Genomic DNA, 24,267 nt, shown 5'->3' on the forward strand with positions numbered 1-24,267 from the left:
CGACACATTCTTGCCCTTAGATTCTCGCTTTCCCTGGCTCTTCTCCACAAGGGGTATATGCAAATATTGGTCTTTTCTTGCATGCAGTGGTAAGCTCCAAGGTTCAAGTTTCGTACTTCAGGGGAAACAAAACAGCAAGATTATTAACATTTTTCATTCTAGGACATTTAGGCCAACTTTGCTCAAGGGAAGAGGGTCAACACTAACATACTAGAACGCTACACTGAAATTTGTGAGCAAATAAAAGCAATCAATTTGTTTTTCATTCTTGTTCTGTTGTCTCTGTGCATATTTTCTTCAGCACCCTGCTGAGAAAGAAGCATTTGGTATAACACCCACTATTAACTGCAGTTCCCTAATCTATGAAGAAAATAGGATTGGAAAAAGTAGGGAGCATTGAGTGAATCTGAAAGTATAGGAGATAATGTTAGAGAGGAAGCAGGGGGGTTTGAGCAAGGGTAATGACACCATTTTATATAGCATAATATATCCCACCTTCAAGTTTAAGCCCTTTTAAGTTGGGTTTTCTGTTACCTGCAGGCAAAAGCATCCTAGTAGATACCTCATCTCTTTGCTTTTCTTGGGCTTTGGTTCATCAGGTAAACCTCCTTCCATTAGAGGTAACAGATTTTATATTAAGGAAGGTGAGATTTCCTCACAGTTCTCCTATTTATTCTTTTCTAGATCATAGGGAAATCCTTCTTGACATAGAATATAAGAGCAAAACATGAATTGAATAGTTCCTTTCTCATCAAGACTCTTTGCAAGAAACAGGCACAGGAGATTCAGCTAAACATAAGGGGTTTATACTTGAGACCTCAGGATGGAACAGCACTGAAAGCACCTCCTGGGAACAGGAACTGGAGATTGGCATGAAATTACAGGTAGCTCTGCAGCTGCCTAGGGAGCACCCTGGTATTCCTCCCCCTAATGTGATTCAGCTCCTTCCTATGTCTCTTTGTTCCTGTCTCATTACTAAGTGGGCACTTCCCTCTGCATCTTTTAGTTCAAATACATGAGAAAAAGTATATGATTGGCTCAACCCCCAGGCCACACCACACAAGTCCAAGGTTGTTGACAAGCTTGTGGACTGGCTACTCATAGATCAGATGTCCAGACATGATCCATTTGACTGTGGGACAGATAGAGTTCTGTAGTATGGAATAAGGTCTTTAAGACAACTGGGATGAATGACTAAGTGAATGAATGAATATCAAACCAACTCTGGATAAGGCAGGAGATGACAAACAGAGCCATCACATCCACTTTCTTCTCTTCGTTAGCAAGAAACATTTTATGAGCAAGGGGTCTGTCTCCCTCTTGATCTCCCTTACACATCCTTAATATATAATTTGAAAAATCCTTTTTGTTGCCTTATATTTCTTTTACAAGATTTGGTTCATCCTGATAGATAGTTGCTTTTGTTTCCTTCTTCCCAACCATGTATCAATCTTCTAAAATCTGAACTCAATGGAGAATGCCCAGAGCAACCAGACAGGTTTCCATTAGGACCTCACTATCAGGGTGGCATTATGACTTTCATAGGCCCTTTAACCTTCAGAAGCCCCTTCCTCAATTAAAAAATAAATTTACTTAAAAATATATATATATAAATATACATATATACATAAATTATATTTTCTAACTGTGTTGGTATAAGACAAATATAGTACAGATGCAGACAGATACAGGCTGGATTCATTATTGACATATTCATTTCTTCTTCAAATTTTAAAAGAATTTAAACTAAAATATTTTCATGGGCCCCTAAAACTATCATGGACCCTCAGCACCATACCTATTGTGCCTAATGGGTAATTTGGACCTGCTTGCCATAAATCTTCTCAGGATCTGCTTTGCACAACCATACTTTTATCTTTTCCTAATCTTAAACAGTCTTGCCAATGGTCCTCATGTCACAGAAACATGCCAATCATTTCTCAGAATGTTTTAAAATTCACATTTTTTAAGTTAAGGGTAATGAGTTTTACCTGATACCTAAGAAATTCTGATGCCTTTATATTCCTCATACACATGATGGAAATAATAATAACTATTTAATAGAATTAAATGAAGTAAGGATGTAAAAACACTTTGTAAACCCTGAATTACTTTACAAAGGTTGGGTATTAATATACTTTTAAATTTTTAATTTCAATACCTTAATGAAAAATTTAACTGTGATGGATGAAGGAACAAGATAAAACCCCAGAAAAACAACTAAATAAAGTGGAGATAGGCAACCTTCCAGAAAAATGATAGTGAAGATGATCCAGGACCTTGGAAAAAGAATGGAGGCAAAGATCGAGAAGATGCAAGAAATGTTGAACAAAGACCTAGAAGAATTAAAGAACAAACACCTAGAAGAAATAAAGAACAAGCAAACAGAGATGAACAATACAATAACTGAAATGAAAAATACACTAGAAGGAATCAATAGCAGAATAACTGAGGCAGAAGAATGGATAAGTGACCTGGAAGACAGAATGGTGGAATTCACTGCTGCGGAACAGAATAAAGAAAAAAGAATGAAAAGAAATGAAGACAGCCTAACAGACCTCTGGGACAACATTAAACACAACAACATTCGCATTACAGGAGTCCCAGAAGGACAAGAGAGAGAGAAAGGACCCAAGAAAATACGTGAAGAGATTATAGTCGAAAACTTCCCTAACACGGGAAAGGAAATAGCCACCCAAGTTCAGGAAGCGCAGAGAGTCCCAGCCAGGATAAACCCAAGGAGAAACATGCCGAGACACATAGTAATCAAATTGGCAAAAATTAAAGGCAAGGAAAAATTATTGAAAGCAACAAGGGAAAAACGACAAATAACATACAAGGGAACTCCCATAAGGTTAACAACTGATTTCTCAGTAGAAACTCTACAAGCCAGAAGGGAGTGGCATGACATATTTAAAGTGATGAAAGGGAAGAACCTACAACCAAGATTACTCTGTCTGGCAAGGATCTCATTCAGATTCGACGGAGAAATCAAAAGTTTTACAGACAAGCAAAAGCTAAGAGAATTCAGCACCATCAAACCAGCTCTACAACAAATGCTAAAGGAACATCTCTAAGTAGGAAACATAACAGAAGAAAAGGACCTACAAAAACAAACCCATAATAATTAAGAAAATGGTAATAGGAACATACATATTGATAATTACCTTAAATGTGAATGGATTAAATGCTCCAACCAAAAGATAGGCTTGCTGAATGGATACAAAAACAAGAGCCCTATATATGCTGTCTACAAGAGACCAACTTCAGACCTAGGGACACATACAGACTGAAAGTGAGGGGATAGAAAAAGATATTCCATACAAATGGAAATCAAAAAAAAAAAAGCTGAAGTAGCAGTACTCGTATCAGATAAAATAGACTTTAAAATAAACAATGTTACAAGAGACAAGAAAGGACACTACATAATGATCAAGGGAGCAATCCAAGAAGAAGATATAACAATTATAACTATATATGTACCCAACATAGGAGCACCTCAATACATAAGGCAACTGCTAACAGCTATAAAAGAGGAAATCGACAGTAACACAATAATAGTGGGGGACTTTAACACCTCACTTACACCAATGGACAGATCATCCAAACAGAAAATTAATAAGGAAACACAAGCTTTAAATGACACAATAGACCAGATAGATTTAATCGATATTTATAGGACATTCCATCCAAAAACAGCAGATTACACTTTCTTCTCAAGTGCGCATGGAACATTCTCCAGGATAGATCGCATCTTGGGTCACAAATCAAGCCTCAGTAAATTTAAGAAAACTGAAATCATATCAAGCATCTTTTCTGACCACAACGTTATGAGACTAGATATCCATTACAGGGGAAAAAAATGTAAAAAACACAAACACATAGAGCCTAAACAATACGTTACTAAATAACCAAGACATCACTGAAGAAATCAAAAAATACCTAGAGACAAATGATAACGAAAACACGATGATCCAAAACCTATGGGATGCAGCAAAAGCAGTTCTAAGAGGGAAGTTTATAGCAATACAAGCTTACCTCAAGAAACAAGAAAAATCTCAAATAAACAATTTACCCTTACACCTAAAGGAACTAAAGAAAGAAGAAAAAACAAAACCCAAAGTTAGTAGAAGGAAAGAAAGCATAAAGTTCAGAGCAGAAATAAATGAAATAGAAACAAAGAAAACAATAGCAAAGATCAATAAAACTAAAAGCTGGTTCCTTGAGAAGATAAACAAAATTGATAAACCATTAGCCAGACTCATCAAGAAAAACAGGGAGAGGACTCAAATCAATAAAATTAGAAATGAAAAAGGAGAAGTTACAACGGACACCACAGAAATACAAAGCATCATAAGAGACCACTACAAGCAATTCTATGCCAATAAAATGGACAAACTGGGGCTTCCCTGGTGGCACAGTGGTTGAGAGTCCGCCTGCCGATGCAGGGGACACAGGTTCGTGCCCTGGTCCAGGAAGATCCCACATGCCGTGAAGCGGCTGGGCCCGTGAGCCATGGCCACTGAGCCTGCACGTCCGGAGCCTGTGCCCCACAACAAGAGAGGCCACAACAGTGAGAGGCCCACGTACTGCAAAAAAAAAAAAAAAAAAAAAAAAGGACAACCTGGAAGAAATGGACAAATGCTTAGAAAGGTATAACCTTCCAAGACTGAACCAGGAAGAAACAGAAAATATGAACAGACCAATCACAAGTAATGAAATTGAAACTGTGATTAAAAATCTTCCAACAAACAAAGTCCAGGACCAGATGGCTTCACAGGTGAATCCTATGAAACATTTAGAGAAGAGCTAACATCTATCCTTCTCAAATTCTTCCAAAAAACTGCAGAGGAAAGGAACACTCCCAAACTCATTCTGTGAGGTCACCATCACCCTGATACCAAAACCAGACAACGGTACTACAAAAAAAGAAAATTACAGACAATATCACTGATGAATACAGATGCAAAAATCCTCAACAAAACACTAGCAAACAGAATCCAACAACACATTAAAAGGATCATACACCATGTTCAAGTGGGATTTATCCCAGGGATGCAACGATTCTTCAATATATGCAAATCAATCAATGTGATACACCATATTAACAAATTGAAGAATAAAAACCATATGAAAAAAATTTAACTGTGACAAATACCTGATAACTGTGGCAAAAGGAGAAGGTACTGAGTCGTGTATAAGTTTATTTTGCTTTAAAAAGTTGACACAATACAAGTAACATATAGAAATAGTGCTTTGTTCACATCACTTGTTTCCCTGTTTCAATAAAACTTCTGTTTCTCAATGGAAAACAAAATTTACCTGTGTCGATTCAATTTTGTTTAGAGATATTTTGGTTAAAAGACTCATAATGAGAAACCAAGAGAAATGGCCTTCACTGATTCAACACTGACTTTTGTTGTTGAAGTCCACATAACTGCTAACTTGGTGCTATTTTTAGAACTAAATGAGGCCCTTCTCTTTCTGCAGTACACCAGTGTACTTAGTGTACCTTCAGAGTAGCAAAGGAACATCTCTTTTCCATAAGCCTTTCTTTTGAAGACCTTTGTAGTTCTACAATACAAAGTGTGAATGCCAGGCTGTCTGAATATGATTGAAGGGAGAAAGAAATAAAAATTCCTCCTCCCCAGATGGTTCAGTATAACACCATTCCTGGTAAAAATTCTCCTTTCTCCTCTATCATAAATCGAGACCACTGTTAGCTATGAGTATCGAGTTGCTAGAGGAGACCTACATGCGTCATTTGGGTTAAAGGCATCCTGGCCACATCATCTTCCCACTAACCCAGGTTTCTAAGCACAGAAGAACAGGAGATAACTCACTACCAATTTAAATGCATAATTTCAGAGAATCTTAAAACTGGAAGAAACTTTAAAATTCAACTAGGGCAATTTCCTCACTTCATTACAAATACACTGTGAGGCTTAGATGAGATGTATGAATCACTCAGGGCCTGCCTCAGGGTAGGCATATAACAAATGTTAGTCTGCTACTCCTGAAAGTTCTCTGGGCCTTTATTCTAGGCAATGAGACAGGAGTTTCTGCACTCAGCCCCAGAAATATTTTTTCAAAAGCTTTGGGTGTGATGCCCTGTTTTTAAGCTTATATTCAGTCCTTGTGGATTTTTCTATTTTCATTCCAATAATCAATTGCTCTTATGGTAAGCAACTTAGAAAAACCAACTATTACATTTTATAACTACTAAAAAGAGCAGTCAAATAAAGAGAAAGTAATTCTTAACCTAGAGTATCTTCTATTATTATTATTGTTACTGTTATATTATTAATTACTACTATTATAACACTGGACATGACGTAGGATACAGAATAAGCATAAGACATGGTGTTTGCTTTGATGCGTTGTTCTCATAAGAAATAAAGATCAGGAAATAATGTACTACCAATTTAAATGCACAATTTTGAATCCTAAAACTAGAACAAATTTTAAAATTTCAACTAGGGGGGAAAAAGAAATTTCAACTAGGGCAATTCTCTTCCTTCATCAGAGATAAGTGGTGAAGCTTAAATGAGATGTGTGAATCACCTGTTTCTTTTTAATAACACTTTTAAAAAACAGTCAAACATCTTTAAAGACATTATTTTGTAATAATTATATTATCTCCATCGTGGTATAGGGGAAATGTGAATCCATTGACTAGAATATAGGGGTAGGCAAACTTCCTATAAAAGGCAGAATAGTAAATATTTTAGGCTTTGCAAGCCATATACAGTGTCTGTTACATTTTCTCTTTCTTTTTTTAATGACCTTTTACAAATATAAAAATCTTCCTCTTCTCACTGGCCATACAAAAGCAGATGGGCCAGATTTGCCCTGTGCAAGCTGTGGTTTGCCGACCCCTGGACTAGATAATAAAATTAAAGTCATAAGAGATAATGTATTAAATCAATTTATAAAACTGATAAAATCAGAACAGGATTTAAATACTCATACTTCCTTCAGTATACCATTCTACATCTATGAAACATCTCTACCTTACCTGAAATTCATCGAAACATAAAAGACTTGCTTCTTCACTGATTTCTTCAGCTATAGGAGCTATTGGATCGTATGATTTAGCCATGAATCCTGGTTTCCTTTTTGGCAAACTCTGTTTAAGGCGGTGTATTCCTTAAATGGATGAAGTTAAACACAAATCAAATATTGTATTAACAGTACATTTTAGATAACTAAAACATATTTTTAAAATCTCTAAATGAAACAGAGTGTGAACATAAAAATGAAGTTTAAATTTCACATACAAACAAATATGATTATTGAGGTTGGTTGCAGTTTCTCCACCTCAAATAAGTTGTTCACATATTACTATATTCCCATGGTTGTAAGAACACTTTGTGGTCATTCCATCTCCACTCTTCAACCACTTCAGAGATGACAAAGTGATAGAATAGATGATCAGATTGTGACTGATGGATCAACACACAGATCTTAGCCCTGAGGATTTCAGAGATGCAGGCAAAGGAGGTGATCCTGCCCTCTATGTCTAGCATATCTAATCAGGATGTTCCCTTGTTTCCAGCCAGTCCCACTTCCTTCACTCTATGTTACTAAATGCTGAAAGTATTCTAAGAAAAGTACAATATTCCTGCCCTGAGAAGGTTACAGTATAGCTAGTAAACAAATAATGCAAAGATGAAATAACATACCCTTGACAAAGAAATAAAGCATACATACAAGAACAAACTGAATGCCTACATGCTAAGGTGACACAGAGGAAAAGGCCTAATCAAGAATAACTTTGTGAAACAGGTGAGGCTTAAAGATTTCTTATTGATCCTTAGTAGAAAGAGAAAATGCCTGACCTTCATAGAGTAACCTCTGTTCTCTGATTTGGAAGTAATGAATTTGTCTCTAGGACCAACTCTGGACACATTACTAATTGCTTCAATATAGCACAAAACAAATGAAACCAAATAAAATCTTACTTTTAGCAAAAATCTAATTTTTTAAAAGATTAAGAACGTTAAGATGAGGAAAATTATCTTGTAATGTTTGTCCATTTAAATCACTTCTTTCAGATCATTAACTTACTTTTGTGAACATCTAGCATGAAACCATGAAAATGAACCCGTTTTTTCCTCTTCATTTCCACATAAGCATAAAACATGTCCATCACCATTGTTTTCCCTGTACCTTAAAAAAAAAAAAAAAAACTATTAAACAGTATGTACTGATTGCTCTAATGATTGTTCATTAGCTTTGGGATAATGAAACCACACTCTGCTACTGGAAAGCTTAAGACTATGTTAACTTTTTTAAAAGCAGTGTTTATGTCTTATGCTAAACTACCTAAAAATAAAATGTTGATATTATTCTTTTCTGTTAAAATCCTGTTTTTAAGAAATACAACATTTAGTTAGCACTCCAGGGAGTATTTCCTCCAGAGAACTATGCTTTTAAACTGGCAAGATTTACAGATTATTCATTCTTCAGTTTCTCTTCCAAAAGGCACAGTATAAATAAAATAACTTTAATTAATTAATTATTTATTGGGCCATTACAAAGGATGAGGAACTGTCTTAGGCACTATAGGAAAATTTACCAGTGAAAAATAAGAAAATACAGATTAGCACCTAACATAAACACTGAAAATAAATAATAGATGTTACAGCTGGAGAACTGCCAATTATAACACTTTTTTAAAAAAAAATTTATTTATTTGTTTATTTATTTTTGGCTGCATTGGGTCTTCGTTGCTGAGCGCAGGCTTTCTCCAGTTGTGGTGAGCAAGGGCTACTCTTCCTTGCAGTGCACGGGCTTCTCATTGCGGTGGCTTCTCTTGTCGTGGAGCACGGCTCTAGGTGCGTGGGCTTCAGTAGTTGTGGCTCACAGGCTCTAGAGTGCAGGCTCAGTAGTTGTGGCGCATGGGCTTAGTTGCTCCATGGCTTGTGGGATCTTCCCCCACCAGGGCTCAAGCCTGTGTCACCTGCACTGGCAGGGGGATTCTTAACCACTATGCCACCAGGGAAGTCCTATAACACTTTTTTAAAAAGCTGAGAATATTGGCTTTCAAAATGAGGCTTACTTGAAGAAATTCAGATACAGTTAACCCTTATAATTAAATTATCTAATTTTCAGCACTCAAACTGTTAATCACTACGATCACATTAGTAATTGAAGAGTCAACAGCCTAAGCATTTCACAAGGCATGCACAGGAAGCCTATTCCCTCACAGAAAGCCCAGAGCTTTGGGGACACTGACAGTAGTCAAGTTTGGTTCACACCCAGCATTCCCCAGCAGGCAGGCCAGGGGATGCTGGTCTTGTCTCTCATGCTCACTGCTTCCTCCACCACCACCTTACCAAAGCGTCCAGGCTCTCCTTGCAGGAGCTGCAATTATTATACTAACTTCAAAGGCAGCCCAGGAAGCAAGATTTGAGTCTTAAATCTGTTGAGCTTTCCTCCATTCCATAAGATGACTTTGGGCCATGCCATTTGAATTGTCAGAAAGTTTTTTGTACATGAAAATACAATTCACAGGACTTCCCTGGTGGCTAAGACTCTGCGCTCCCAATGCTAGGGGCCTGGGTTTGATCCCTGGTCAGGGAACTAGATCCCGCATGCAGGCTGAAATGCAGACCCAGCAAGCCAAATAAATAAATAAATAAAATTTTTTAAAAAAGAAAATACAATTCACCAGACAGATTTTTAATGAGAAGACCGCTTAGCCTGAAAAGTAATTTTTTGCAAATATATTCGGTACAAGTCTCTTGATATAGTGAGTGGCAGCAAATTTTATATCATTACATTTACACAAAGAAGTGAATTAATAAAGTTTCAAATTCTGCTGCATGAAGCATAGTATACTTATAGATCCAGAAAAGAAGTCATGAATTATCTAACAAAAAATGTGAACAATATATATTTGAACATAATCATTGTGCTCTTCTTCAAAAATGTGCTTAAAATGTAACAAAACCATCATATAAAAAGTTTCTGAAAATAAAAGCAAAAAGAAGAAATCATAAAGGAAAAAACTGATAAACTAGAATATGTAAAATTCAAACTTCTGAATATCAAAGTCACCATAAATAAAATATTTTTATTTATTTAATCAACATATTCTCATTGAATGCCTACCATGTGTGAGGCCCTATTCTAGGTGCTTATTAGGAAATGGCAGTGAACAAAACTAACAAAAATCCCTGTCCTCATGGAACTTGGCAGTTTAACATTATGTATCTTTATATTTTTTCCTCAAACACTGTTGGTGGGAATGTAAATTGGTGCAGCCGCTATTGAAAACAGTATGGCAGTTCCTCAAAAAATTAAACATAGAATGACCATATGACCCAGCAATTCCACTCTTGGGTATATATCTGGAAACAATGAAAACACCAACTTGAAAAGATACATGCATCCCAATGTTCACAGCAGCACTATTTACAATAGCCAAGATGTGGAAGCAACCCAAGTGCCCATCAACAGACAACTGGATTAAGAAGATGAGCCCTATGTCACTCCAACTTTTAGCTTGGAGGCACCTTCCAGATTGCTGCACAGAGAAGGTGAATCCAAGTTAAACACCCAGGTCTGAGTGAGTTAAGAGAGATCAGGATTATGGGAGTCCAAAATGCAGGTGAAATTTGCAAGGCAAAGTGCCAGAGAGGAGGAAGCTATATAATGAAAGAGCTCCAGAAACCAACAGGTGGACACTCTTGAGTCTTTGGCTGAATAATAGCTGCTCATGCGTAGGGTGATACTTCATGATGTGAGGCAAGGGAAGCTGTGTTATGAACCCCTAGGAAACTGAGTGATAAACAATTTCCAGAGATGTTGATACATACAACAACTTGAATGACTCTCCAATGAATTACACTGAGTGGAAAAAAAAAAAAGCCAATCTTAAAAAGTTACATACTTTTTCATTTATATAACATTTTTGAAATGACAGAATTTTAGAAATGGAGAACAGATTAGTGACTGCCAGGATGCAGAAATGGAGGGTGGATATGTATGGTTATAAAATTATGGGCAATACAAGGGATTCTTGTGGTGATACAGTTGTTCAGTATCTTGACTGTGGTGATGGATATATGAACCTACAGAGGTGATAAAGTGTATAGAACTAAATACACACATAAATGAGTACGGCACAGCTGATGTGAAACTCGTAGATACAGAGTGCTGACTGTATTCCTTGTACTAGGCCATTTTATATAAGGGACCTGAATATCACCAAATTTTGATATCCTTGGGGACCCCTAGAATCAATCCCTGTGGATACCAAGGGATGACTATACAAGTAAAACTGGAGAAATCTGAAAGGATTGGTGAATTGTATCAATGTCAATACCTGGTTGTGATATTTTTTACTATAGTTTTGCAAAATGTTGCCTTAGAGGGGAAATGAGTGTATACAGATCTCTCTGAATTACTTCTTATAACTGTATGTGAATCTGTAATTATCTCAATGAAATTTTCAATTAAAAAAATACTTCAAAGGAATCAAAGTGGCATGCAAGTAACTTATTTAACTCCCTGTCAAAATAAAATTCAACATATAGAAATTATATAATCTCACAACGTTTGAACAAAATTTTGACAAAATTCAACACACATACATGATAAAAACTCTCAGCAAACTAGGAAACGAAGCAGACTTCCTCAACCTCATAAAGGACAAATACCAAAAAACCTACACTGAAAAGATGCTCAATATCACCAATTATTTGAAAAATGCAAAACAAAACTACAATGAGATACCACTTCACATCCATTAGGATAACTATTATGAAAACAACAAACAGAAAAATAATGTATTGATAAGGGTGTGGAAAGTGGGGACCCTTGTATATTAATGGTGGGAATGTAAAATTGTGCAGCTGCTATGGAAAACAGTATGGCAGTTCCTCAAAAAGTTAAACACAGAATGACCATATGACCCAGCAATTCCACTTCTGGATATACACAAAAGAATTGAAAGCTGGGATTCAAACAAATATTTGTTCATCAATGTTTATAGCAGCATTATTCACGGAAGTCAGAAGATGGAAACAACCCAAACATCCATTGACAGATGAAGGGATAAACAAAATTGGTATATACAATATAATGGAATATTATTCAGCCTTAAAAAAGAATGAAAAAAAAAAGAATGAAATTCTGACATAGTATCTTGAAGATACCATGCTAGGTGAAATAAGCCAGAAACAAAAGGATAAATATTATATGATCCCACTTACATGAGGTCCCTAGAGTTGTCAAATTCATAGAGACAAAAGTAGAACAGTGGTTGCCAGGGACTGGGAAGGAGGGGGTTATAGAATGGGTGTTATTGTTTAATAGGTACAGAGTTTCAGTTTGGGAAGATAAAAATGTTCTGGAGATGAATAGTGGTGACGTTTGCATAACAATATCAATGTACTTAATGCCACTGGACTGTAGAGTTAAAATGATAAATTTTATATTATATATATGTTGCCACAATAAAAAAAACTAATACATTAAACACACACACACACAAACACACACACACACACACCCTACAGTTAACATCATATTTAACTAGGGAAGACTGAACACTTCTCCCCTAAAATCTGACACAGGGCAAGGACATCCACTCTCATGACTTCTGTTCAACATTGTACTGCATCCTAGCTATGCAATGAGGCAAGAAAAAGAACTAGAAGGCATAGAAATTGTAAAGGAAAAAGTTAAATTGTCTTTATTCACAGATATGATTACGTTCACAAAAAATCCTGAAGAAGCCACCAAATAACCAGGAGTTATAAGAGTTAATAATTGAATTTAGAAAGGTCATCCAAAAAATCAATTGATTCTATACACTAGCAGTGATCAACTGGAAATTTAAATGTTAACATACAATACCATTTGCAGTAAAATACACGGGAATAAATTTATCAAAAAATATGGCAAACCTCTGCACTACAAACTACAAAACACCACTGAGAGAAATTAAAGAAGATACTTTAGGGACTTCCCTGGTGGCGCAGTGGTTAAGAATCTGCCTGCTAACGCAGGGGACACGGGTTCGAGCCCTGGTCCGGGAAGATCCCACATGCCGCGGAGCAACTAAGCCCGTGTGACACAACTGTTGAGCCTGTGCTCTAGAGCCCGTGAGCCACAACTACTGAAGCCCACATGCCTAGAGCCCGTGCTCCGCAACAAGAGAAGCCACCGCAATGAGAAGCCCACGTACTGCAGCGAAGAGTTGCCCCCACTCGCCGCAACTAGAGAAAGCCCGTGTGCAGCAACGGAGACCCAACGCAGTCAAAAATAAATAAATAAATAAATAAATAAGATATTTTAAAATGAAGAAATATACCATGCTCATAGATTGGAATACTCAATATCTTAAGTTACCAATTCTCTGTAGACATTGCTCTATAGCTTCAACATAATCCCAATCAAAATCCCCAGATTTTTTTTAAAGAAATGAACAAGCTTATTCTAAAATGAACATGGAAATGCAAAGGCCACAGAATTGCCAAAATAATCTTGAAATAGACAAAGTTGGAGGACTCACATCACACCACAGAAATGCATCAGCAAAATCCAAGTTGTAGGAAATCTTACAGGACAAAGATGTTTATAAGTATGTATGTATATATATGTGTGTGGTGTGCACACACCCAAGCATATACTACCTCAGGATGTAAAATATATTACTTACTGTGAGTCATGTTTAAAAATGTTTCAAAGCCATTGCCACAGTTTGTAAGCTTTGGGTGAGCAAAGGCTGTGTCTGCTCTTATTCACCATTACGTTTCCAGAAACAACAGACTGCCTGGCACAAGGCAAGTGCTCAACAAGCATTTGTCAAGTGACTGGAAGAATGAGGACAGATGTTGGAAAAAAGGAGGGAAGAAACCAGCACTAAATTTCACCTGCTTCATAATTTTTCTTTGGTCTCTACAGAATCCTAAATAAAACCTTGTAATTTTCTCAGGATAAGATTCTTACTAGGGGAGTCATTTATAAAACGTAAAAATCTTTTAAATTCTAACTTTTAAGCCTATAGTTGGGAAGCCAAAAAATGACTACTCGAGAGCCCCCTCTAGTGGTGCCCTTTTCACAGCTGACCTCCTGCAGAAGGAGCTGGAAGTGGTATCCTCCACCACTGCCTCCCACCCAAGAAGAATTTTGCTTTCCAACCCCTAACCTTAAAAACAGTCTAGCTTTCCACTGGTGAAATTATCAATGTGGAACAGGTAAGGTTAAACCAGGAGACAGCAAAAAAGGGACTGACAAACAAAAATGTACTTATTCTCTTCTAATGTACGGAAGAAATCACTAACCCTGCCATAACCACTCATTCTGCTAGTTTAGAGCTGAAACCTTGTTGTAAGAAAGCCAGCTGTAGGGTAAGAATGAAGCCACAAAATATTACTACTGAAGCTTTTGACTTCTGCATGAGATATGATAAGCATTTTATTAATGAAAACATTTCAAGATTGAACCATGATGATATCAATGCTCCTGGGGTTCCCGTATTGAGGGTCCATCTGAGTCAATCATCTCAACATACCTATGAAGACAGAGTAGAGTGAAGTGGGCATGACAGAGTCCAAGCCAAGGGCAGGAATAAGGAGAGGGAAAGGGATGCTATGAAACAGACATCTCTTTTCCACCAAGTCTCTTTAAAATTTAATATCTGTTTCCCAAGTCTAAAAAAGAAAAATAATAAAGAATAAGAGCTTGTAAAGGCATTCCGAGGCTATTCTCCCAGCCAGCGAGCCCCCCCAAAATGAGAATTTGACCTATCTTTTATTACCTATTTTGTAAGTATTCTAAACTAAACTGAGTATGGCCACCAAAATGTTCACCTCACTTCCTATTTCAGAATTCCTTTCTCTTCCCCTCTCTACATTATGAAGATGTTCCTAGCCAAAGATTGCCACACACCCAGCCTATGTGAATATCCCATGTTACACATCTTTTCTAATCCCTTCAAACATTCAGATAAATTACATTTATTGTACCTCCTTCAATTCGTTAGAATATGGCTATATTTTCCAAACTAAAAATCCAACAACTTTCATAGTTGTTGTTTTTATTTTTTTTAAGTCCTTTTGTAGAAGTGGAAACAGTTGTGCCTTACTAACCATCTCCATTTATGGTTAAGTGGTTAAGGTAACAACAGAAACAAAGATGCAGATTTTAGCAATGACAGAACATGAAAGTGAAGGTATAGGAAGTAAACGTTCTCCAAAGAGGCAAAAAATAAGAGATGACAACAGAATGAGATCTGCTAGCGGTGCCCAAAGGTGCAGACACACAAAACTGCTCAAGTACCTGGTATAAATTAGATTCTAAATAAGAAGCATACATTGGTCTCAAAAATACCAATTAGCCAATGAACTAAGAAAAAGAATAGTTTGAGCTTCTTTCACATTTTTAAAATCTGCAAGTTTGAAGAATCTCTATCATGCACTTTTTAAATACTAATTCCCTTTTTATTAGATTTGCTAAATCTATAAATGTAAAACAGGCATTTAGAGGCATTAGTAAACAAATCAGAAGAAGAGGGAGGACCCAGAAAAGAACATTTTGATCTTCAAGGCAGTATAACTACTTATTCAACTTCTATTATTTTTCTTACCCTAAAATTCTTATTAAGATAACGAACCTCTGCCACCACTTCCTCACAATGCAAATTTGTTGATCTCGTTACATTAAATGTGCATTTTGAGTATGTAAAGAACTGAAGGACAAGCCATAAGGTCACAGGAAGGAGGAGCCACCTTCATGACATCAGTGAAGGTGGGTAACCAGGGAGAGGTTTAAAACTGGAGAAAAAGATTTGATTGAAGGAAATAGAAACCAGAAACAGACAACTTCAGCAAGAATGAAGTCAGGGAAGAAGAAAGACATTAACTGATTAGGAAAATCCAGAAAGTAAGTGACAGCTCATAAGGTTTCCAAGAAAATGTGAGTCTTTGTGCCAGTGCATGACCAAGGAAATGTTACCACTCATATGTTAAGAACATCTACTCAGGGACTTCCCTGGTGGTGCAGTGGTTAATAAACCGCCTGCCAATGCAGGGGACACGGGTTCGAGTCCTGGTCCAGGAAGATCCCACGTGCCTCGGAGCAACTAAGCCCGTGCGCCACAACTACTGGGCCTGCACTCTAGAGCCCGCGAGACACATCTACTGAGCCCGAGCACCACACCTACTGAAGCCCATGCGCCTAGAGCCCGTGCTCCTCAACAAGAGAAGCCACCGCAATGAGAAGCCTGTGCACCGCAACGAAGAGTAGCCCCTGCTCGCCGCAACTAGAGATAGTCTGCGCACAGCAACGAAGACCCAACACAGTCAAAATAAGTAAGTAAATAAATTTATTTTTTAAAAAAAGTAAAAACAAACAGCTTATTTTTTTTAAGTTATTAACCTGAGTCAAATAGCACTGAGCAATGAGATTCTGGTTTATCTAATAACCTATCTGGAAATGACTTCCTTCCCTGAGATCAACTGACTTTATACATTAAATAATGTTTGCACCCTAACATGCTAACTAATCCTGTCTTCAACTGCAGTCACCCTATGAGAAATAAAAGTAAAAACTAAGATAACTGCACTCCTCTCCTCTCTATTTTACCTCACCTCATCCTGTTCCTGCTGGTAGTGTACTGAGGGATAGAAATGGAAGTTATCCCTGAGTGAAAGCTGGGAAACTTTTTGTTTGGACCACTTAAAACTTATTTTAACACACTTACCAACATCTCCATAAACATACAGGCCCCTTGGAGGTTTGCTCCTTGAAAAAAGCTGCAAATTAAGAACAAATTATAAATCTCCAACGTGGAAATAATCAAATATCATCATATACATAGTGTTCCTAACCGTGCTACATATACAGGACTGAAATGGGCTACTGTACACAATAAGTACAAAAAACTTGATACAAAAGGCTATGAAGCCCCACTTAGGTTTTAATATAGGAGGCAAGAATCATAAGAGCTCAGAGCAAGGCTCTGAAGTCACACAACTTAAGTTTACATCCACTTCACAATTTACTAACCATGTAATCTTCCCCCTCTTTCCCAAATGGGCTCCCCAAACAATGACAGCCTAGCTCATTCCCAGCAAACAAGAGATCAGAAGACTTTTTCTGAAGAAAGTGAATGGTTTCCAGAAATAAAGGCCCAAAGGCACCTAGTGTGGGTTTCTCCCAAAGAAAGAACTGGGTCCCTATCAGATCACCTTACAGTAAAGCATACTAGTCAACAAACCTCTTAAGATGGAGCCTTCAATCAGTTCATTAGTATCTGAAAAGACTCTCAAACGAATTGACAGCCAAGAATCAACAGAAATTTGAAAAAAAAACAGAAAAACTCCCGTTATGAAAGTTGGAGACCACAGCAAATATACAGGGGGCAAAAAACTCCAAGGAAACAGAGACTACACAGACATCAAAAGGAAACTTCAAAATAAAACTGTAACCAATATAATTAATATGCTGAGGAAAATAAAAGAAGTTATTAAAACTATAAAGCAGGAACAAAATGCAATTTTTAAAAGGAATATTAAGAACAAAAGAGAGTACTTTGAAATTTAACATATGGTAGCAGAAACAAAATTCCAGAAAAGGGATTAGAAGATAAGCTTGAGGAAATGTTAAAGAAATACAACAAATAAACAATGAAAGATGGAAAATATAAGAAAATTACAGGATTAATTCAGGAGGTCCAATATCTGACCAAAAGGAATTCCAGAAAGAGAAAATAGAGAAAAAAGAGAGGAAGAAATTACCTAAGATTTTTCTCAAATCTGAAGGACGAAATTTCAAGATTGGGAGGACAGATTATATAAGTGTCCAACACAATGAGGGAAATAAGACGCATACCAAGTCATAATCCTGAAATTTCAGACACCAGGGATATAAAGGAAATCCTACAAACGTCCAAGGTGGCAGTGGGGTGGGCGTTCAGGGGGAAAGGTGGTGGGGAGCGGGTGGCTGGAGACAGGTCACAAACAACCGATAAAAACTTGAATAAAGTTTGAGGGGCAGTGATTTCCAACCTAATCCATCCAATCTATCCATCAAGTGTGAAAATGGGAAACTGACATTCCATACATACAGGGTCTCAAAAAACCCTCCGCAACAGAAATAGGAACACCTAGGCTCCATGAAACACAGAGGATCCTGGGGAGAATGCCCTGGTAAGATGGAGGGCTGCTCTCTAGAACCACAGTGGCACAAGCAGGACAAGAAAGCAATCAAGTCCAGACCAAAACAGGAGGATGGAGGCCTCAAAGGAAGAAACAAAATGGAACTTCTCTTTGCCTGATATTATTATCAACCCAAATTACCTTCCTGAATTTTGCTCCACTTAGAAGAGTAACCTTCAAACTGTATGACAGTTCCTAGACACCTGTGCAAAAACCAAGGTGAGCCAGAGCTGAGAGAGTTCAGAAAGGGTAAAGGCAGAAAGAAGCGAAGGTTATGCCCCTTAGCACCAACCAGAGCAGTCAATATTTTGACAGAGAACATTTTCAAAAGCTAGACTTCAGGATCCACTACCTAATGCTTTTGTTTTTTAATCTGTGGATTCCCTCCAGCATGCCTCAGAAACCTCTCTCACTTTCCTGTCCCTCAGCTTTCTCTATAAATCCAGCCTCTGACTCTAGTACGCCCCTTCCAAAAGAACCTTCACCATGGTTTAGGCAAAAGGATCTTCTTTGCTTTGATTCTGCCAGGTGGATAAGCCTTCCCTGTGTTCCTCTGCACATTAACTCTCGATCTATTCTTAAATCTCAACTGAAAACAGATGCCACTCCTGCCAAAACCTCTTAATTTGTCTTGGTGTAATATCTTATGTGAACCATTCTTGTACATTGGTTATTCTATTTTCAATTTGCCAGAAAAAAAGCATCATGCTCCTCAATAATTTTAGAACAGCTTCAAATTAGAAAACTTATATACAACCTAATAATCTCTAAGTATATTCTATGTATTAGAAATCTTTTGAAAGCAACTTTTTGCATAAGGTAACTGGAAATGTTATAGCAATTCTTCACATCACATTTTGTAGAAACAGTCCGGGATCTAGTCATGATATAATCAACATATGCTGAACCAATGAAGTTCAAGCCAAAAATTTAACAAAGGTGGGGGAAAAAGATGACATGGGAAGAGCTTAATGCTGCTAAAAAAAAAAAAAAAAAAAATCACTTGGGCCTATCTTCTGTTTTACCCAAACTCAACGTATTTTTGAAAGAGCACTTTGGCAAATATTACAGTACATTATCTATTACATATATAATTTATATTATATTACATTTTATGGCAATATTTAGAAGATGATAAAGAGATATGGTTATAGAGTATCAAAGGAAAAGATTCTCAAACATCTGAGATCACAAATATCTCGTATGGCATAAATACTGTTTAAGAAGCAGATTTTACTCCAAATAAATTGATAAACACAATGGATAATCCTCTAACAATAAATGTTAGACATCATCTATCTAAACTATGTTATATACACACCAAGTATTTTCACTTGGAGAGGCAGGTTAGTTTTCTCCTCATAAAATTTCAGTCTTCCAAAAATTATTGAAATTATTTCAAAGGATTTAAAACTCTATATTTTAAGGGGAAAATCAGAGGATTGAATGGAGAACAGTAAGACTATTTAGAAGGCTGTAAAATGGATTCTAAAGAAGTTTTTTAATTCTTTATTCATAGTGGTCAATTCAGGGAGAGTTAGGTTCACACAGTTTTCTTCAAAATAACGACACAGGCACCCACATAATTTACATGATCCTAATTTACATTTTCTCACAATTTACCCTATTTTTCAGGTCCATTAAATTTCCTTTCCCAATGTTTTAATTTCCTGTAATGTGTTCCTATGTCTCAGAGCACTCCACCCTGGCATAGTTCCTGGGTGCTGGGGTTCTACATGTGCTCCCATCCTCCACAAGCCTCCTTCATCCTGCTCTCTACCCTGGGGGCAACCTTGCTGGCTGGCTGCTAGCTGGGTTCAGTCCCTGGGAGGCACTACTTGCAGGAGATAGGAGGGAGGGGGTGGAGAGAAATCCGGGTCATTCTCTCCCGTTGCTTCCCTGCTTCAGTGCTGTGTCTCTAGCAGAGCTGCATCCCTCCATAATCATTAGGTCCTCATGCCACAGCTACAGCTCTCTGCAGGCTCCTCCTTCACTCCTCCATCCTTTGTTTGCTGCCTTAGGCCTGCCCTGCCCATGACTCTCTAAGTCATCTCTTGATTCAGTCTTTAAAGTGCTGTGAACAGTTTCCTGACAGCGCTCTGATACACGCCCAACCTCTAAAATACACCTACTTAACACTGACTAGACAAAGACTTGAAGATCTGAACATGAATAAGTTTCTCTAGTGACCAGTTGTAAGATTTGTCATGTTACTTATATCTTAGGGAATTTGTGAAGTAGGATGATGACACCTTCTCTAATGTGTTTTTGATAAGGATCTAGTGATACTGTACAGATTGTGCAGATGGTAAGCTTAAGGATGATGTTGGAAGACAGTGGAAAGCTATCACCTACCTCCACTAAGCATAAAAGATATAAGGAAAGAGTATTAGAGTTGAACTCAAAAGATCTGGGTACAAATTCTGGTTCGGCTACTTATTAGCTATGTGACTCTGGGTAAGCCACATCAACTCTACAACCAGCCATTTCCTTATCTGTTAGGTGCAGGACACGGCACTGGGGAGTTCCCACTCACTGCCCACCTCTGCACACCTAATCACAAGGCCCACTCACTCATGCTGAAGACTGTAAACTTCATGTACTGATACCTGCTTCTATCCAAACCTATGGACCACTAAGAAGAAACATCGCACCCTTTGACACACCCTTCTCAAAGATCTGAACAACATTAATGTACACTTAAGCTATTTTATATCTATACAAACTCTACCAAACAAATCAAGAATACATTCAAGAACATGGAGCACATTTTCAAATACTGGGCATATTCCAAGCCATAAAGGAAACCTCAATAAACTCCAAAGAATCACTGTAGTCCAACCAAAATGGAATAAAATTAGAAATAAATGATGGAAGGATAGCTAAAAATAGAAAAATCTCATACTAAGATACTGACTTTCCCTCACATTCCCTCACGTCCACCCAGACTTCTGGGATTGCAATTTCACATAGGAAGTGGAAGTAGGTCCAACCCAATGCCTTCTGTTTTCTCTTTATAAAGATGTAGACATTTGCTGAAAGTGATAGGGGAAGTGTAGTTCAGCTTGAAGGGAGCTAAGAAGGCTCTAGAGAATCGTTACAGAGAAGAGTGAACTAACCAGCGAAACAGATTTGTTGACAAAATGGAGGGACACGCCTCAGGGCTTTCAGATTGTTCTCAACAATCTTCTATACCTGTGCAGTAGCCATGTCCTTTAGGTGAGAATGATCCCACTCCCAGCTCTATCCTCCACAACCGGATGAGGGGTTCAAGGGTGAGCTTATGACTAAGTCCAGTCAAGCAGAGTTCTGTTGTTCAACTCTAGGTGAAAGAGAAGCTCTAGTCTTCTGGGCAGTATGCTGTGTAGATGTGATGCTAGTTTGCTACTTTGAGATAAGCCAAGCTGAACACAAAGCCAAAATAATCAAGAGGGCAAGATCAAGAAGATCTCCAAGTAAGTAATAGAGTCAGGGGCCTAATACACTGCACCTGAAGCATACTTATCCCTGGACTTCTACATGAGCCAATGATTACTTGTATTATTTAACCTAATTTAGTTGGGTTTTCTGTTATTCGCAACTGAAAGCATTCTAACTGATGTCATAATATATTTTACTAGGCCATTTTAATGGTTTGCTATAAGTATTTATAAAAGTATCTGAAAGTATCTATTCTCAAGAGAGAGCTATAGTAATCAAAACAGTATGGTACTGGTATTAAAACAGACACACAGATCAATGGAACAGAACAGAGAGCCCAGAAATAAATCCACACATATATGATTAATTAATTTATATCAAAGGAGCCAAGGGTATACAAAGGAGCCAAGGGTATATAAAGGAGCCAAGATTCAAGGATAGTTTCTTCAATAAACGGTGTTGGGAAAACTGGACAGCCACATGAAAAAAAAAATGAAACTGGACCACTACTTATATCATACACAAAAACCAACTCAAAATGGATTATAGACTTGAACATAAGACCTGAAACCATAAAACTCCTAAAAGAAAACACAGGTGGTGAGCTGCTTGACACTGGTCTTAGCAATGACTTTTTGGATTTGATATCAAAAGTAAAGGCAACAAAAGCAAAAATAAACAAATGGGACTTTATCAAACTAAAAAGCAAAAGAAACAATCAACAAAATGAAAAGGCAACCTACCAAATGAGAAAAAATATTTTCAAATCATATGTGATATTTTAGTATCTAAAATACACAAAGAACTCATACAACTCAACAGCAAGAAAACGATCCAATTAAAAGATGGTCAGAAAATCTGAACAGACATTCTTTCCAAAGAAGTCATACACATGGCTAAAAGGCATGTGAAAAGATGCTCAACATCACTAATCATCAGGAAATGAAATCAAAACCACAATGAGATATCATCTCACATCTGTTAGAATGGCTATTACCAAAAAAACAAGAAATAAGTGTTGGTGAGGATGTGGAGAAAGGGAACCCTCATGCACTGTTGGTAGGAATGTAAATTGGTACAGCCACTATGGAAAACAGTATGGAGGTTCCTCAAAAAGTTAAAAATAGAGCTACCATATGATCTAGCAATTCCACTTCTGGAAATTTATCCAAATGAAAACACTAGCTCAAAAAGATATCTGCAACTCCTTTTTCATTGCAGCATCATTTACAATAGCCAAAACATGGAAACAACTTAAGTGTTATACACACACACAATGTAAATTATTCAACCATTAAAAAAGAAAGAAATCCACATTTGTGACAAATTGATGGACACTGAGGACATTATGCTATGAGAAATAAATCAGACAGAGAAAGACAGTGTATGAACTCACTTATATGTGGAATCTAAAAAAAAACAAACTAAACTCATAGGTATCTAGTCAAGAGAGTATGTCAAGTTTAGGAGACTTACTATAATAAGTATTACAATACTATATACTAAATCAAAAGGGAGGATAATAAGAAAAGCAGCTATCAGAAAAATGTCTTTAAAATTTTTTTAAATGATATGAATAAATTGCCAATTGTCCAATAAGGAAATGTGCTGATGTCACAAGTGTTTGGGGTCCTAGTTGTTATGCATTTAGTGATGCACCCCAAACCACTAAATTTAGTAAAAATTTTATGATTTGAATTTTATATACATAAAAGCCCACTTCCACATAGAGAATCTTTTGAACGTGAGGACTATAATTTTTAAAGTAAATATCTGATAATTATTCTATCAAAATTTTATTAGACAAAGTCAAATGTAAAGCATGATTACTGGATTCAAACACACACAGTTAAAAGAACATTTGGGGGACAACTGAAGAAATCTGAATATGGGCTTCATATTTAGGATTGCCAGATAAAATACAGGATGCCAGGTAAATTTGAATTTCACACTGATATCAAATAATTTTTTAGTGCATGTATGTCCTAAATATTGCATGGTACATATATACACTAAAAAACTATTCATTATTTATCTGAAATTCAGGTTTATCTGGACATCCTGTATTTTTGTTTGCTAAATCGGGTGGCCCTATTTTAGATATCATTACATCAATGTTAAGTTTCTTGGGTATGATAATGGTAATATAGTTATTCAGGAAAAGGTCCTTGTTAGGAGATACATAATGATGTTTTTAGAGGTCAAGTGTTATGATATTACAACTTACTTTCAGATGATTAAAGAAAAAATATTGAGAGAGAGAGAGAGAAAAAAAGAAAACAAATGTGGCAAAATGTTAACCATTAGTGGTTTTAAGTGTACTGTTGAAATTTTTCAAAATAAAAAGTTGTGAAAAACAAAACAAAATCTGGTAAGGTGATTAATTACTGTATTACTTTTACTATTGAACTAAGTCTAAAATTATTCTAAAATATCTACATATTTGCATTTTAGACAATTGCTTTCAAAACTATTCCTTTAACTTCTGCAAAGTAAACATTTGCCATCCATCATTCCAAATATTTTGATTTAATCATTCTAACTTTATGCTTTGTTCCTTATGATATTAAAATTCTAGCATTAAAAATAATCCCAGGTGGGCTTCCCTGGTGGCGCAGTGGTTGAGAGTCTGCCTGCCGATGCAGGGGACACGGGTTCGTGCCCCGGTCTG

At 36.9% G+C, this 24,267-nt stretch overlaps 1 protein-coding gene across 11 annotated transcripts in view; it reads right to left on the reverse strand.

Annotated features, from left to right (window-relative positions):
• Positions 1 to 24,267, reverse strand: part of AFG1L (AFG1 like ATPase) — a 227,497-nt gene that overhangs the window by 139,184 nt on the left and 64,046 nt on the right. For 10 of the 11 annotated variants that reach the window (XR_010933787.1, XM_067702417.1, XM_067702415.1 and 7 more), the window contains exons 3-5: positions 16,721 to 16,772; positions 8,071 to 8,172; positions 7,019 to 7,149 (exon numbers count right to left, since the gene is read on the reverse strand). Coding sequence is in view for 10 of the 11 variants with exons in the window: in XM_067702417.1 (XP_067558518.1) it covers positions 7,019 to 7,149; positions 8,071 to 8,172; positions 16,721 to 16,772 (285 nt within the window). In the remaining variant the exon portion in view is untranslated. The remainder of the gene's footprint in view (positions 1 to 7,018; positions 7,150 to 8,070; positions 8,173 to 16,720; positions 16,773 to 24,267) is intronic. The other variant, XM_067702419.1, reaches the window with a different exon arrangement.

This window comes from Pseudorca crassidens, chromosome 13, assembly GCF_039906515.1.
Source record: "Pseudorca crassidens isolate mPseCra1 chromosome 13, mPseCra1.hap1, whole genome shotgun sequence".
Classification (NCBI taxonomy): domain Eukaryota; kingdom Metazoa; phylum Chordata; class Mammalia; order Artiodactyla; family Delphinidae; genus Pseudorca; species Pseudorca crassidens.